At 38.6% G+C, this 17,320-nt stretch overlaps 1 protein-coding gene across 1 annotated transcript; it reads left to right on the forward strand.

Moving 5' to 3' along the window:
* Positions 1 to 3,413: 3,413 nt before the first annotated feature.
* On the forward strand, positions 3,414 to 14,538 carry LOC124879732 (toll-like receptor 13). The gene is given in 6 exon segments (XM_047384455.1): positions 3,414 to 3,516; positions 4,670 to 4,807; positions 8,147 to 10,691; positions 13,332 to 13,449; positions 13,977 to 14,160; positions 14,163 to 14,538. Coding segments are annotated over 4 exon segments (2,907 nt in total). The 5' UTR covers positions 3,414 to 3,516; positions 4,670 to 4,807; positions 8,147 to 8,155; the 3' UTR covers positions 14,232 to 14,538.
* Positions 14,539 to 17,320: the final 2,782 nt, after the last annotated feature.

The following is a 17,320-nucleotide window of genomic DNA, read 5'->3' on the forward strand; positions in this document are numbered from 1 at the left end:
AAGGATAGGCTTAAAACTTTCCTTTTTGATAAAGCTTATAGTTAGAGTGGCTTAGTTTATCCTGAGGTATCTTGCTTATTTTGTTTACCTCCATCTTCCTCCCTCCCTGTTGGATGGAATAAGGGGGAGTCAGGTTTAGCCTAAACCGGCTCAGTTATGGTTGAAGTGCAAACACACCCTCCATTTCTGCTACCTGTATGACCCCCTCTCTTTTCCAATGGTTATTGTCAATCTGACAGAGAGAGGTATCCCAATCCTTGTGGTTTTTAGTATAACAATGACCATCAGTGTTCTCTAGATGGACAAACTGTCTACTTTTAAGGCTAGGCTTAAAACTTTCCTTTTTGATGAAGCTTATAGTTAGAGTGGCTTAGGTTATCCTGAGCTATCTCTGTAGTTATGTTGCTATAGGCTTAGGCTGCTGGAGGACATAATGACCACTTTCACCCTCTTCGCTACATTCTCACACTACTCTCCAGTTTTGCATTATTTGCTGTTATTTCAGCTTTTAACTTTGTTCTCTCTTTTCTCTTCCTAGAAGCTACACCTGGCCTGACTCTGTGTCTGTGGCACCATTCTGGAGAGGGGCATCGTCCAAGCTTCTGCTGGCAACAACTTAATGCTCACCTTCTACAGATGATACACTTGGCCCTGTCTTTCAGTGTTTAACCCTTTCTCTCTCCTAGACATGGCAATTGACTGAGCTTAACTGTAACAAACTCTATGTGCTCTCTTTCAGACTCTAACATTGAAAACTGGCTCAGAGTTTATCTGTTCTTTCTTTCTAGGTGAAACGACTAAAGGAGCTACATCCATTAACATTTACTTTTCCTTCCCATAGAAAGGACCCCTGGATCAGTGCTTCTTTGTTCTCTTTGTGTCTCTGCTCTGTTCTCTCAAACCCCCAGTCAGTTGTGGCAGATGGCCGCTCACACTGAGCCTGGTTCTGCTGGAGGTTTCTTCCTGTTAAAAGGGAGCTTTTCCTCTCCACTGTCGCTACATGCATGCTCAGTATGAGGGATTGCTGCAAAGTCAACGCCAGTGACTGTCCACTGTCTCTACATGCTCATCCAGGAGGAGGGAATGCTGCAAGTCACAGACTGGATGCAATCTGCTGGGTTTCCTTAGATAGAAAAACTTTTTATCCAATTTGAATACCGTATTTTCCGCACTATAAGGCGCACTTAAAAACCATTAATTTTCTCAAAAAATGACAGTGCGCCTTGTAATCCGGATCGCCTTATATATGGATCAATTGGTTAATTGGTTGATCCATACTGGTTGTACACGGCGCTCTGTCAAAATGTTTCAGTACGACAGGTAAACTACAAAGCCGCACCACTTGCAGCATTACGGCTACCGTAGTCAGTGGCGTCGCCGAAGTAATAGCGGTAAACACCTGTACTGTGCTTACTCCTAGTCCAACACCACTTGTGTGTGTATAACGACCCCAAAATTGCACCTTTCAAGAGACACGCTTACGATGCTGAGTTCAAACTCAAGGCTGTCAGCTACGCAGTCGAACATGGGAATAGAGCAGCAGCGAGAGAATTCAACAGTTAACGCTACTATATTGTGAATGTACTAACGTTTGATTTAGTGCATCAAACTGTTTCTTTTACGTGTTTACTGAATCAGGGAAAAGTTCCCTTTCAGGTTTTAACTAACGTTTGATTTCAACTTCAACTTCATAGACTCCAATGCATTCCTAACGTGCGGTTGGCTCTATTCAATAGAATTCTATGCAGAGGAGACCTTACCATGAGAGTGAATGGAGTTATCAGAACGCTGGTTTGTAGTGTATTAATAAAGTTTGACTGACTGACTTATCTGACTGTTTTGTTTACATTCTCTTTAGCACAGCTCCATCTAGTGGATGCATAACGCAACCCCAGTCAAACGTTTGACTGCAGTAGCTTCTATTCTATGCGCCTTATAATCCGGTGCGCCCTATATATGAAAAAAGTTCTAAAATAGGCCATTCATTGAAGGTACGCCTTATAATCCGGTGCGCCTTATAGTGCGGAAAATACGGTAAATAACTGAATCTGACTGCACTGTTCAATGGTTAGGATTAATTGGAATGTATGTACCTGACTTTTGTGAAGTGCCTTGAGACAACATTTGCTGTGAATTGGCGCTATATAAATAAACTGAATTGAATTGAATTGAACTCCAGACAAGAGAGAAAATTATCATGATCCATTGTGTCAAAAGCAGCTGTGAGGTCTATGAGCCATTAGCCAGCAGGCTTACCAGAATCTAGAGTTAAAAGCTAATAAGTAAAGGCTTTCAGCAGAGCTGTTTCTGTGTCATGGTAGCATTTAAAACCAGACTGGAACTTTTCAGAAAAATTATTGGAATCAATACATCGCTGCATTGTTCATGAACAACCTTCCCTAAGACCTTGGAAAGAATTGGCAACTGGGATGTGGGCCTAAACTTTGATGAAACACCAGGGTCAAGGTTTGTTTGTCATAAAATAACTTTGCATTTACCTGTCACACAACTCTGCTTTGTGAAAAGCATAATTAACTATGTCCAAGCAAAGCCAAGTTATCCTTATCTTAAATACAGAAGTAGAAGTCAACAAAGAAATAAATTGATACAAAAATAAGCATAATATCATTAAGGTTACACTGTTGGTACATATTGTAAGCATTACCATTACCTAATAGCTGGCATTTTGTCATCACACATTTTGCTTCCTCTCAGAGTCATAATAACTGCATGATTCTCCTAATACTTAGGTTAATCTTTCTGCTTTTTCCATTTTGAGCATGGCGTTCAGTGGCTCTAGTTCAAATAGTGTACATTTACTGTTTTTTTTTTTTGTTACCGGTTTTTTCATTATTGAAAAAATATATTTTTATGATGCCTGAATTAAACCAAACCAACAAACAAACACTACAGACTTTCTATGGAATTTGACCCCTTTCTTCAAAATACAAATAATTTTTAAAACTACCTTTGTTCTATATTAGAAACATGGTCCACAAAACACCTAATGTTTTTGCACTTGGAAACATTTATTTGATGCAGTACAGATGTTTACCAGAGTAGAAATGATTCAGACCTTGTCTTCATTGAATTCTATTTTATCCAGTTGCCTGTTCCTTATACATCCAATCTACTTGTATTACTCTATTATGCTATTTTTTAATGTTTAGGAGTAGCTAATCTCTACATCTGAGTTAAACAGATGTGCGATCAACCTGCAGAGTGAAGGGTGCTCAAGAGAGATCCAGATGGCCAAGTTGGGGTGTTTTCATTGTTTGAACGCATTTTCTTTTCTTTGTGTATTTGTAATGATTTAAGCGTGGAAGCATGAATTAAACATAGAATTTGTTTAAAATCCTTTCTGAATGAACATTTTCATTTTGGTGCTTTGAACATATCCTCTCTTTGTCCAGGGGAGGAACAGTTGGTAATTTCCACATGCAGTGAGTGTGTCATAATGCGGATTGTGGTAGGACCAAAGTGTAGAGAAGTACTCCAGGGATGCAGAGAGTGAAGGTAAGCGAGCTTTAATTCTTGTCCATACAGAGTACAGACAGCAGGGTTATTTGACCAGAACACCAGACCAGACACAACAGCAAGACATGGAAGACACATCAAGGAACCAGCAAGGAAAGTCACCTAAGGAACTTATATACAGACAGAACAGTAGGGGGAACCAATGAACGAGGAAATCAGGGAGAACAAGGAACAGGTGTGACAGAGACTGCAGGGAGACAGAGTAAAGCACAAACACGGGCTCAGACACTGGCTGGCCGTCACAGAGTGGTAGTCTGATTACAAGTGAAAAGATCTTTGTTTAACCAAAAGCTAATAAGAAAACTATGTATATGAAGTTCAAATGGTAGAAACATTAGCCAGATAGATTAAAAAATTTTAACACATTGGTTTAAGAGGTACACAAATGCATCGCAATAGTGGTATTATACACTGACCGGCCACTTTATTACGTACACCTGTCCAACTGCTTGTTATCGCAAATTTCTAATCAGCCAATCACATGGCATCAACTCAGTGCATTTAGGCATGTGGACATGGTCAAGACGTCAAGACTGCTGCAGTTCAAACTGAGCATCAGAATGGGGAAGAAAGGTGATTTAAGTGACTTTGAACATAGCATGGTTGTTGGTGCCAGACGGGCTGGTCTGAGTATTTCAGAAACTGCTGATCTACTGGGATTTTCACGCACTACCATCCCAAGGGTTTACAGAGAAAATATCCAATGAGAGGCAGTTCTGTGGGCACAAATGTCTTGTTGATGCCAGAGGTCAGAGGAGAATGGCCAGACTGGTTCAAGCTGATAGAAAGGCAAAAGTAACTCAAATAACCACTTGTTACAACCAAGGCATGAAGAAGAAATTCTATCAAAGTTCTGCAATTAAACAAATAATTTTACCAAAGGACAAATGACTTTTGTAGATTCTCAAATTAAATTCAGTTCATACTTTCTTATCAATATTCATGGTATGATAAACATACTAAAAAATCTACAATCAGCATTTGTTTTTAATCAAGGCCAGTTGAAGACAACAGATGCTGTTTCTTGCTTGATGCATTTAAAAAAAGCTCAACGTGTACAACACAGCAGTGAAAAGTATGAGGGGCCCTTATAGAATAATGATAAGGGATGTATCTTCCTCTCTGTGTTTAGAAAAGGAAGTCCCTTACATCAGATGTGACAATGAACCTTTAGGCCATGGTTATTTTATGGAAATAAGGGGGAAGTGAAACAACACATCCATTTTATGCTTTACCCGACACAAGCAAAACCAACAACGGATAATGGACTGTGAGTATGAGAAACCTTTATTTGTTGAAAGTTGCATTTATTCTATGAGAAATAACTAACCTTAATATTTCACATAACAGTTATTAAATAAAAATGTTGCAAATATTAAAGAAATTCCAATGGTACATTTAACTGATTAAGAAATTATCTACTACAATTCAATTTTAATTAAAAAAACATACAGTGGTTAATAAGTAAACCATTCCAGTTTATTTTATGCAGCAAATACGTATTCTTAGGTAAATCGTTGACTTAGTGATTTCTGTGGGTGTTCTATTTGTTTAGTTTCTATTTGGCTTATTTTCGTCGAATTATAGTTGTAGTTCTTTTTGTTGTTTTTTTGCTTGTTTGTTTGTTTGTTTTTTATCCTGTTTTCAACAAATATATCTTAATACGATCTTATATCTCAAGAGCAGTGGTGTCCAAAGTCTCTGTGACACAGGCAAAGATCAAGTTTATGACTGAACCACAAAAAATCAATTTAAAAAGAAATTCTAAAAGCAAAAATATTTTAATGTATTTTATTCAGCTTAAACTATTGAAATTGACTAAGTAGACAGATTTTTCTGGAAAGAAGACTAGATTCTTTCTGCATGTTGCTTTCTCATCGCCGCTGTTCACACATCTGTGGTGCTGAAAACAGACTGCAGCATCTACTTTTCACCTTTCATTCGTGGTATTCAAGCCATTTATTAAGAATGATGATCATTAAAACTAAGTGCCTTATAAACACAGCAGTTTTTGACCTCGAACAAAGTGACCACAAGTGAATAATATCCACTGGAACGAGAGCATGCGGTTGGACAGATGCAGAAGTAAACTTGCAGTGTAACCCATTTGATTAGATGGCGAGCAACTCTGCACAAGCAGGATAAAATGGTCAATCAGACAAAACACAAACTCCTCATACTCTGCTGATTTGAGGTCAAACAGGTCCTCTGTATTATGATTGGATTGAAAAAAATAACTCTTTCCGCTGGAGGCTGGTCCTCTTATTCATGAACCGCGAGAAAGATCTGATAACAAAATAATAACTAGGTATAAACTGTTAAGTACACTGGTTTAATAAAAAAAAAAATGCATTCATTTGTTCTTTACTCGCATAAAACGCTCCATGTGTGTACTATAAGGGGTTCAGGAAGGCAGGTTTAGAAGTGCGCTCACTATAATTTGAGCAGCACAGCTCCGCACTTGGCTGGTGCAATCAGAATGGTTGTGGAAGTGGTGCGCTCTGCCTGCGGCTCCATTTCCCCACTCCTGTGTGAGTGTTGTGTGATGGCAGTGCGGGGTTCCCTAAAGCACCAATAACTTTGCTGCTACACTCGCTGTTGGAGTTAAAACAGATAGCGTGTCATACAGTTCCGCAACACACGCACTCAATAATGAACATAAATGTAATGTTTTATCTACGTTTTTATTTTACTTCGGCTCCCCAACTTGTGAATCTTCACTTAAAGACTCTGAGTCAGTTTTATTTTCTCTCTCTGATGTGTTGCTGGGAGATTATTCAGGGTTTGCTTTGTACTGTCTCAAACAGTCTGACCTCCAAAACATCAGTTAATGCGTACAAGTCATAATAGGTGCTCCAGTCTTTATGTAGCAGCGAAGAAGACACTCCAGGGAGAAGACCACATTTCTGACTGGAAAACATGAGGAGTGCGTGGGGCATGTGTTTACTGTGGAGCTGTTTGAGGAAGCAAAACTTTCAAAGAATCAACCGCGCCTCCCATCCCCTGATCAGTTTCTCCTCTCGTAAATATTTGCAGCTTTATTGAATTACACTGCAAGTGTTAAATAAACATATTGCATCCACTCCTCCCGAAGGGAGGCAATGACTCTGGTCAAGTAGCCAGATGTCCGAGGGTCCCAATGGTGCTGTTGTTCATGTTAGATTAGATTAATGATTCATTCTTGTGTTTAGATTACTTCCTTGGATTCCTCTGTGTTAGGTTTTTTTGTTTAATATCCTTGTATATCAGTTTTCTCCCTGTTTATGTTCTTGAGTTAGTCCCATTGTTTACTTATTCCTGTACATTTAGGGCTCTCCTAGATTCCCTCCAGTATTTCTCCAGGTCCCTGCTCTTCTGTGTTAGCCTCACACCCTACAGTTGCCCCAGCATACTCCCTCTAACTAACTGGTCCAGATGTCTCCTGATTACCACCCATTGTTCATTAGTCCAGTCTCCACCCTCTGGTTTTCATTGCTCATCACTAGTTCCTCCTGGATATTGGCTCCAAAGCCTTCATCTCGACTTCCCTTTTTTTTTACATGCTCCATGTCCATATACCTGCCTGCGTCTTCAAGTCCTGGCTTCACCTTTAAAATACCCATTTTGGATTGTTAAAAGATGCTTCGACTCACCATATGGCTCCTACATTTTTGTCTGCACGTTGGTCCTACCAAACCTCAGCAATCCATCACAGTCATATGGTCTGTAACAATTTCTTTGACTGTTTTGCTTGGTTTCTTCTCTGATTGACACTGTTAACTGTCAGACTCTATATAAAGTGTGTTCTAGTCCAACTCATGTTCAGTCAGCTAAATGTAGCACAGGTGAACTACAATCAACATGTAGAAACATCTTAAGGATTATCAGTGGAAATCAGATAAATGTGAGCTCAGTTGTTAGTTTCAAAGCAATGGGTGCAAATACATTTGTACCCATTATGTTTAAATCAGTGGCGATTGCCCTAAGACTGCAAGGGAAGCTCAGCTTCCCCTACAATGTCAAAAAATAGTGTTGTGTGTACATGTCATTGATTAAATATGCGCTACAACGCGCTCGACTTTTGTTCAGAATTTTATCACTGGTAACGACGCGGCTATCCTCTAACTCATTCCCGCAGCTTCACAGTGTTTTAAACAGTGAGTTTAATAGCGAAGCAAAAATGCTGGGCTTTGTCCTGGCCATCGGACGCTCAGCGCCTCTGGGGGTCTATGGGGCAGAGGGATGGCCTCGGCTGGCCCGGACATTCAGCTTCTGCATCATGATTGGATGATCTGTCTGAGGCTGAATCCCTTTTTGATTGGCAGCGGAATGAGCGAATCAGCGATCTTGAAATTGAGCTTCCCCTCCTTGAACGACCAGCATCCACCACTGGTTTAAATGTTTAAATTTTTCATCTGAAAATGTGTTTAAACCTTTTAGTTAAGTGGTAATCTGTTGGGCAAGTAGATTTTTCAAAAGAAAGCAATGCAGACCGCAATATAACAAAATTCTGAAAAATAGAAGAGATTTAATGATTTCTGTTGGCACTTTAATTTCTTAAAACCAAACATTGGTCATTAACCAACAAAGAAGCAGTAACTTTTTTCCTGTGTGATTATCTTCTCTGCAGACAACCATTATGGAACAACGGCGACATAAATCTTGGACTAGAACAAGCATGGCTACCACAGGAAGTTTGTCATCAAACCTCATTCTTGGACTTCTCTGTCTACTGCTTTATATTAACCCCTTAGTGCCTTACTCACTGAAAAACTGCACATTAGTTTATCAAGCAAATCTCTCTACTGCTGTTTCCCTGGACTGTACAAATAGGAAACTTGTAACTGTCCCTGATGACATCCCTAAAGATGCTTTTTCAGTACAACTTGGAGGCAATCTCATTCAGAGAATTAACCAAAGCGATTTTTGTGATATGTCAAAGATGGAAATTCTGAATCTTGAGTCCAATAGAATTGCTTATGTGGATGATGGATCTTTCACTGATCTGGTGTCATTAAAAGTCCTCTGCATGAGAAAAAACATACTTACCAACTTGACGAGCAACGTCTTTCAGGGGCTGTCCAACCTTGCTGTCCTTGACCTCTTTTCAAACAATATCCAGTTCATTCATGACTCAGCTTTTCAGTTTCTGATCAACTTAGAAACTGTGGATTTAGGTGGAAATATGCTCCAACGAACTGGTGAAATTCCACCCATCCTACAACTACCACACATTCGCACCCTTAGTCTTTTTTACAATCGATTTTACTCTTTTGAAACAAAAGATCTTCCTCAAAATTTTTCTTCAGGTCTTAAAGAGTTGTATATTTCTGGCTTTAACCTTAGAAGTTTCAGCATCACAACACCAATCTTTCCTTACCTCCATAAACTACACCTTTCCATGTCTGCAGTGGATGATGACCAATGGGATATACCTGACAAAGCATTACTTAAAAATTTTACAGAGCTGCATCTTTATAGACCTCTGTTTTCCATTGAGGAGACTCAAAAAGTTCTGCAGAGTTTCGACTCGCTGTCTCACCTAAAACTGAATGTATTTTTTAGGTGGATTAAGAATGGAGTGTTGTCTACTGCCTGTAAAATACCAACACTAAGAAGGCTAGATTTGTCCAACACTGATTTTGACAATGATACTCTTAGACTTGCACCATGCTCTCAGGTCACAGAGCTTGACATTTCCATTTGTCTAATTAGTGAGCTGCCAAAAGGTTTAATGGACTCAATGAAGGGACTGCGGTCCCTGAATGTGAGCTACAACCAACTCACCAAGATCCCACATGACATCAGGAGTCTCTCCTCTCTTGAGATCTTGATTATGAATGACAATATTATTTCCCAACTTGGATGTGAGGATTTTGTGAAGACAACACGTCTTACAGAACTATATCTAAATGGTAACCGCATTGCCGGACTGAAAAGATGTGTCATGGAAAATCTTATCAGCTTAAAGCTTTTAAATCTGAGTGGCAATCTGCTAGCGACATTCAGAGCCACCATCAAAACTGGCCTGCAGAAGCTTGAGGTCTTGGATATAAGTCACAACTTTATAAAAATTCTTGAAAATTATGATTTACGAGGCTTAAGGTATCTCAAACATTTAAATGTGACATCATATTTTATGCAAACTGTAAAATATAAAACATTCTTTGGACTAAAGAACCTTAAATCCCTTTCTGGGTCATTTCCAGCGGGTGAAATTAATCTAAAAAATTTACCGAATTTAGAAAATATTCAAATCAACTTCAATTATGGTGGACCTTTCAACATTTCTTACTCAAAAAAATATGGAGATTCCATACAGATAAAATCATTGAAAGGTCTCTCAGTGGCTTGCAGGTATGATCACCAGGGTATGTTTTTTTACTTGACAGAAAGACTTCTTTCTGACATGAAAAATCTGGAATTTTTCAAAGCTGAGAATATTTATTTGATGGCTCCATATTCAAACACGTTTCAGTTCAATTACAAGCTGAAGACTCTGATTTTTGCAGAGACAGATTTGTCAGAGTTACATTCCAAACTGTTTCTACCAATCCCAAACCTGGAGAGTCTTGATCTCTCTCAGTCTCAGCTGAAGTCATTGGATTTTCTTGCGCGGGCCAATCTCTCTGCACTCAGATATCTGAAGCTGACCAGCAATGAGATAAATGTGATTAACGAGACAGTGTTCCAAACTCTTCCCTCACTAACATACTTGGACCTGGACAAGAATCCATTCACCTGTGAATGCTCAAATTCAGATTTTATCCAATGGGCAAAGAACAACAAACAAACACAGGTGGTAAACGCTCATCAGTATGTATGTTCCTTTCCTGTGTCCAAACGAGGAAGCTTGTTACTGGACTTTGATGTCCAGTCCTGTTGGGATGATGGCAGGGTTTTCTACTTCATTTCCAGCACTTGTCTGGTGGTTCTTACTCTCCTTACATCCTTCACCTATAACTTCCTGAGGTGGTATCTCATCTACACATTCCACCTCTTCCTGGCCTTTCTCTATGACAGCAGGAAGAAGAGGAAGGGAGACCCATATCAGTTTGATGCCTTTGTGTCCTACAACGTCCATGATGAGGACTGGGTTTACAGAGAGATGCTTCCAGTACTGGAGGGACAGCAGGGCTGGAGACTCTGTCTGCACCACAGAGACTTCCAACCAGGTAAGCTCTGGTTTATTCTTTTCTATGCCTGTTTTGCTTATGATACAGTTTGCGTTGATGGTCTGACGTTTGATTAGATGATTTCCGCTTTTCAATAAAATAAATCTTTTATAGAGAAACAAGATTTTAACAAGCTGTTGTCACTTGCTTCTAGTAATCTGCATGTTTTATCGCCAATCACATTATATTAATTTCTCCAGTACTAATGATTTTTGTCAGGCTTTGAAAGCCTCCCCAAATGTTTGGCCTACAGAATACCAGCCACCTGCTCTTCTATTTGATTTCCATTTGATTTGACTTTCTAAATAATCTATCCTTGATGCTAATAGTACTAATCAAAAGCTTATTATTTTACATTGGCATTTATTACTTATGTGTTTTTTGCCTCTTCATCTTTTGAACAACACTTTGGTCAGCAGAGTTGCTTTCAAATGTCCCTTGTAAATGAATTGGTTGATCCCGATACACACACACTATTCAGAACAGGAGCACATCAGAAATGGCACAAAAAAATCAAAGAAGTGACAAAACCTAATGTTTCACAAAATCTAATGTTTTTTCTCCGGTTGAAAGGCATCTAACAGGATTTCTCAAAATTCAGCAAACATGGCAGGAGCGTGACAATGTCTGCTGAAACAGAAAACAAAAACGTTTATGTTTTACTCTTGCTATTTAACACTGCTGACAACCAGTTACAAACAGAAAATACAATGATGCTAATCTTTTTTTAATAATTACCTTTTATTAATAAAAGAGGTAAAATAATAGTTATTAGGAATAATCAGGTAATGTAAGATTTTATGAAATACTTAAACAGAACGTTATGTTTTTTGGCTTAATTGTAATAGACTAAATAAAGTACTGGGAGTTAACAAAGAGAACATTAAGGCCTGATGGCTGAATGACCCCTTCGTTTAATCAGCAGAAGTACAGGTCCTTCTCAACAAATTAGCATATTGTGATAAAGTTCATTATTTTCCATAATGTCATGATGAAAATTTAACATTCATATATTTTAGATTCATTGCACACTAACTGAAATATTTCAGGTCTTTTATTGTCTTAATACAGATGATTGTGGCATACGGCTCATGAAAACCCAAAATTCCTATCTCACAAAATTAGCATATCATTAAACGAGCTATGAACCTAATCATCTGAATCAATGAGTTAACTCTAAACACCTGCAAAAGATTCCTGAGGCCTTTAAAACTCCCAGCCTGGTTCATCACTCAAAACCCCAATCATGGGTAAGACTGCCGACCTGACTGCTGTCCAGAAGGCCACTATTGACACCCTCAAGCAAGAGGGTAAGACACAGAAAGAGATTTCTGAACGAATAGGCTGTTCCCAGAGTGCTGTATCAAGGCACCTCAGTGGGAAGTCTGTGGTAAGGAAAAGGTGTGGCAGAAAACGCTGCACAACGAGAAGAGGTGACCGGACCCTGAGGAAGATTGTGGAGAAGGGCCGATTCCAGACCTTGGGGGACCTGCGGAAGCAGTGGACTGAATCTGGAGTAGAAACATCCAGAGCCACCGTGTACAGGCGTGTGCAGGAAATGGGCTACAGGTGCCGCATTCCCCAGACCTGGGCTACAGAGAAGCAGCACTGAACTGTTGCTCAGTGGTTCAAATACTTTTTTCGGATGAAAGCAAATTCTGCATGTCATTCAGAAATCAAGGTGCCAGAGTCTGGAGGAAGACTGGGGAGAAGGAAATGCCAAAATGCCAGAAGTCCAGTGTCAAGTACCCACAGTCAGTGATGGTCCGGGGTGCCGTGTCAGCTGCTGGTGTTGGTCCACTGTGTTTTATCAAGGGCAGGGTCAATGCAGCTAGCTCTCAGGAGATTTTGGAGCGCTTCATGCTTCCATCTGCTGAAAAGCTTTATGGGGATGAAGATTTCATTTTTCAGCACGACCTGGCACCTGCTCACAGTGCCAAAACCACTGGTAAATGGTTTACTGGCCATGGTATCACTGTGCTCAATTGGCCTGCCAACACTCCTGACCTGAACCCCATAGAGAATCTGTGAGATATTGTGAAGAGAACATTGAGAGACTCAAGACCCAACACTCTGGATGAGCTAAAGTCCGCTATCGAAGCATCCTGGGCCTCCATAAGACCTCAGCAGTGCCACAGGCTGATTTCCTCCATGCCACGCCGCATTGAAGCAGTCATTTCTGCAAAAGGATTCCCGACCAAGTATTGAGTGCATAACTGTACATGATTATTTGAAGGTTGACGTTTTTTGTATTAAAAACACTTTTCTTTTATTGGTCGGATGAAATATGCTAATTTTGTGAGATAGGAATTTTGGGTTTTCATGAGCTGTATGCCAAAATCATCCGTATTAAGACAATAAAAGACCTGAAATATTTCAGTTAGTGTGCAATAAATCTAAAATATATGAATGTTAAATTTTCATCATTACATTATAGAAAATAATGAACTTTATCACAATATGCTAATTTTTTGAGAAGGACCTGTACAATAGTTGTATAAGCTGTATTTTGTTGGACCGACTATTTCATAATGTTTAGTAGTTCATTCTTGTAACAGTTTTGGGCTCTTGTGTTAAAGTTTTCAACTGCTGCTGTTTTTATCATAGCCCTCCAATAGAACCCATATATTATGTTCACAGGTAAACCCATCATAGAGAACATCACTGATGCCATTTATGGCAGCAGGAAGACCATCTGTGTGATCAGCCGCAGCTACCTGCAGAGTGAATGGTGCTCAAGAGAGATCCAGATGGCCAGGTATATATATATATATATATATATATATATATATATATATATATATATATATATATATATATATATATATATATATATATATATATATATATATATATGTGTGTATATATAAATACAAAAGAACAAAACAATACATACTTCTGTAGATTGTTAAGCTTGTTTAGATTGTTTTCACAGTACATGTGAAAAACAACCTAAACAAGTAAGGATCCCACCAGAACTTTTAACAGGTTGAGTTTGTTTATCTTCTTAGATTTTAACTATTTGCCACTATAATGAATAGTTAAATTTAAAATATCTTGATGAGGTTAATTTGAGTTAGAGCAGTTTTACAACGTATAGGAGGCTATAGTATGTTAAAAATACTGATTAGATTGACTTTGAAATCTTACAAGCTGACTTTAGTCAGTATTTATGTTTTAGTTTAAGATAAAATGTCTTGCTATAGAAATGTCTTGATTAGGCTGAATTTCTTGGACAGCAAACAGCAGTTGATAAACTTTAATAGAATTACTGTTTTTCTTCAGCTATCGTCTGTTTGATGAGCAGAAGGACGTGTTAATCCTTCTGTTTTTGGAGGAGATCCCCACTCATCATCTTTCTCCATACCACCGCATGAGGAAGCTGGTAAAGAAGCGCACCTATCTGAGCTGGCCTCAGGCTGCACAACACCCAGGAGTCTTCTGGCAGAACGTCCAGCGAGCTCTGCAGACAGGGGACGCTGTGAACACAGACCTGCTGACTGGACCAACGGGACGCTGAGAGAAGTCTCAGAGCTCTAAGGGCAGTAAAGGTTGAATATAGGAAAAGTTGTAATAAGAAATAAAATGTATAAAACAATAACACTTTTTAAAATAATATGAATGCTTAAAGACAATGGAGCCATGAAGATTCACATCTTAGACTTGTTGCACACCAACACAACATGAAGAATTATGGCTGCTTTCATAGTCACATGAAGCTGTCATTGTTTCTTTAAAAATAAGAACAAAGATCCCATCCTTAGAGTCTCTGTCTCTGGAGATCATGTATCTATCTATCTATCTATCTATCTATCTATCTATCTATCTATCTATCTATCTATCTATCTATCTATCTATCTATCTATCTATCTATCTATCTATCTATCTATCTATCTATCTATCTATCTATCTATCTATCTATCTATCTATCTATCTATCTATCTATCTATCTATCTATCTATCTATCTATCTATCTATCTATCTATCTATCTATCTATCTATCTATCTATCTATCTATCTATCTATCTATCTATCTATCTATCTATCTATCTATCTATCTATCTATCTATCTATCTATCTATCTATCTATCTATCTATCTATCTATCTATCTATCTATCTATCTATCTATCTATCTATCTATCTATCTATCCTTTGTGTTTAGTGGACATCACATGTGATGAGTGTCTGTAATTGCTTACCATTTATTTACCATTGTTATTTTTGCAGCCAGATATATATACTAAGTATACTTCTGTATATACTATACACAAAAGTACCAGAAGACAACTGATGTGTGATTTCATTATCTTCTATGTCTTCTGTTATCTTCTTTATTATCTTGCTGAGTGATTATTGTTAGTAATGCAGATGTTTTAGTTGTTCTGCTCCACTAGGTGGCAAGGTTGCACAGCTTCTCATGCAGACTGTTGAACTTTAATTCTAAAAGCGAGCGTCATGAACACTTTTAATTGTTTTTAAATTTACTGAGCTCCTGGTGCTGCTAGAGTCTTTTTAAATAAATTGTGTTTGTTTAACATTAATCATTCTACTGGCCAATAATTGAGAGATTTTGCTGTTGATTTATTTTGGCACTGGGACTTTTAAACCTAAGCCGCATATCTCCGGCCCCACACGTCACAGTAGCAAATGTCTGCTGTTCACCCCTTGATGACATTTTAAGGTTTTAGAGAGTTCTATCAGAATTTTACAATCTGCTTTTAAGGAGAACTTGTTTGGTAGGCTATACCTGGACATGTTGGCATTTCCACTAGTAGACTATTAACAATACAGTGACAAAACTGAAATAATAATCTTTGGACCAAAGGAAGAGCATTTAAAAGTTAGCACACAGCTTCAGTTAATACAGCTAGAAACCACCAATCAGGCTCAAAACCTGGGTGTAGAGATGGACTCAGATGGACCTGAACCTGAGCCACATAAAGACAGTATCAATGTCGGCCTTCTATCATCTAAAGAACATCTCCAGGATTAAAGGATTAATGTCTCAGCAGGACCTTGAAAAAATAATTTATGCGTTCATCTTTAGTAGAATTGATTACTGCAACGGTGTCTTCACAGGTCTGCCTAAAAAGTCGATCAGACAGCTGCAGTTGATCCAGAACGCTGCTGCCCGCGTCCTCACTAGAACTAAGAAAGTGGACCACATCACCCCGGTTCTAAAGTCCCTACACTGGCTCCCTGTAGCTCAGAGAATAGAGTTTAAAATACTTCTGTTAGTCTATAAATCACTGAATGGCTTAGCACCAAAATACATTACAGACTTGTTGTCAGTGTATCAACCAGCCAGACCTCTCAGGTCTTCTGGCTCAAATCTACTCTACATACCAAGAACCAGAACCAAACATGGAGAAGCATCTTTTAGTTCTTATGCTCCACTAATCTGGAATAAACTCCCAGAAAACTGTAAAAGTGGCAAAACCCTAAATAGCTTTAAATCAAGATTAAAAACTTATTTGTTTAGAGTGGCCTTTGACTGGGCCATCTAAACATTATTAGTTACGTTTTCAGTCCAATTTTCCTTTCATTTTCTTATCCATTATTCTATTCTCTTTATTTTATTTTATTTTATTTATTACCTCTGTTGTTTGATTTTATCATTTGATTTGTTTTTCTGTGTCTGTATCTGTGTTTATTTTCTTTGTGATTGTATTGTAATTGTATGTACAGCGCTTTGAGTGCCTCGTTGCAAAAGCGCTATATAAATAAATTTACTTTACCTTACCTTACAGTGAAATGACTGATTTCAAATTCTTCTGAGACCTCTCTAAATGTAAACAATTAGTGAAAAAAACTAAATGTGGTAGAAAGGGGTGCACAAGCAACCGGGATAAAAGTCCTTTGGAGACTGAAGCAACACCCATTCAAGAGTTGGGTGAAGAATCAAAAGACATGGACAAGGCTTCAAGAGCTGCCATATACAGGCAGTTTCAGGAAATGGGCTACAGCTGTTGCTTTTCTAATAATAAGCCCCTTCTGAACCAAAGACAACATCAGAAGTCTCTTACTTGGGCTAAGGAGAAGAACGACTGTTGCCAATGATGAAACATCTTTTCAAATAAAGTGAATTTAGCTTTCATTTGGAAGTCACTGTCCCAGAGTCTGGAGTCAGACAGGAGAAACACAGAATTCAAGTTGCTGAAGGTCCAGTGTGAAGTTTTACTGTCGGTGATGATTTGGGGAGTAATGTAATCTCCTGGTTTTGGCCTACTGTGCTTTATCAAATCCAAAGTCAGAGCAGCCATCAACAAGGTTTTAGAGCATCCCATGTATCTCTCTGCTTACTAACTTTATGTATGCTGATTTATTTTCCAGCAGGACTTGGCACCTGCCAAACTACTAATACCTGCTTTATTAACCAGTGTGTCATTGTGGTACATTGGTCAGCAAACTGGCCAGACATAAGGCCAATAGAGAGGTTGTCAAAAGGAAGATGAGAGACACCAAACGCATCTAAACAGATGAGCTGAAGGCCGCTATTGAAGCAACTAGGGCTCCCTTATCTCTTCAGCAGAGCCACAGGATGATCACCTCTATGCCATGAACTGGCACAATAATTCATGTAAAAGGAGCTCTGTATATACTTTGCAGTAGATTAACTTATTTTTCT

This window comes from Girardinichthys multiradiatus, chromosome 13 (genome assembly GCF_021462225.1).
Source record: "Girardinichthys multiradiatus isolate DD_20200921_A chromosome 13, DD_fGirMul_XY1, whole genome shotgun sequence".
NCBI classification, from domain to species: Eukaryota; Metazoa; Chordata; class Actinopteri; order Cyprinodontiformes; family Goodeidae; genus Girardinichthys; species Girardinichthys multiradiatus.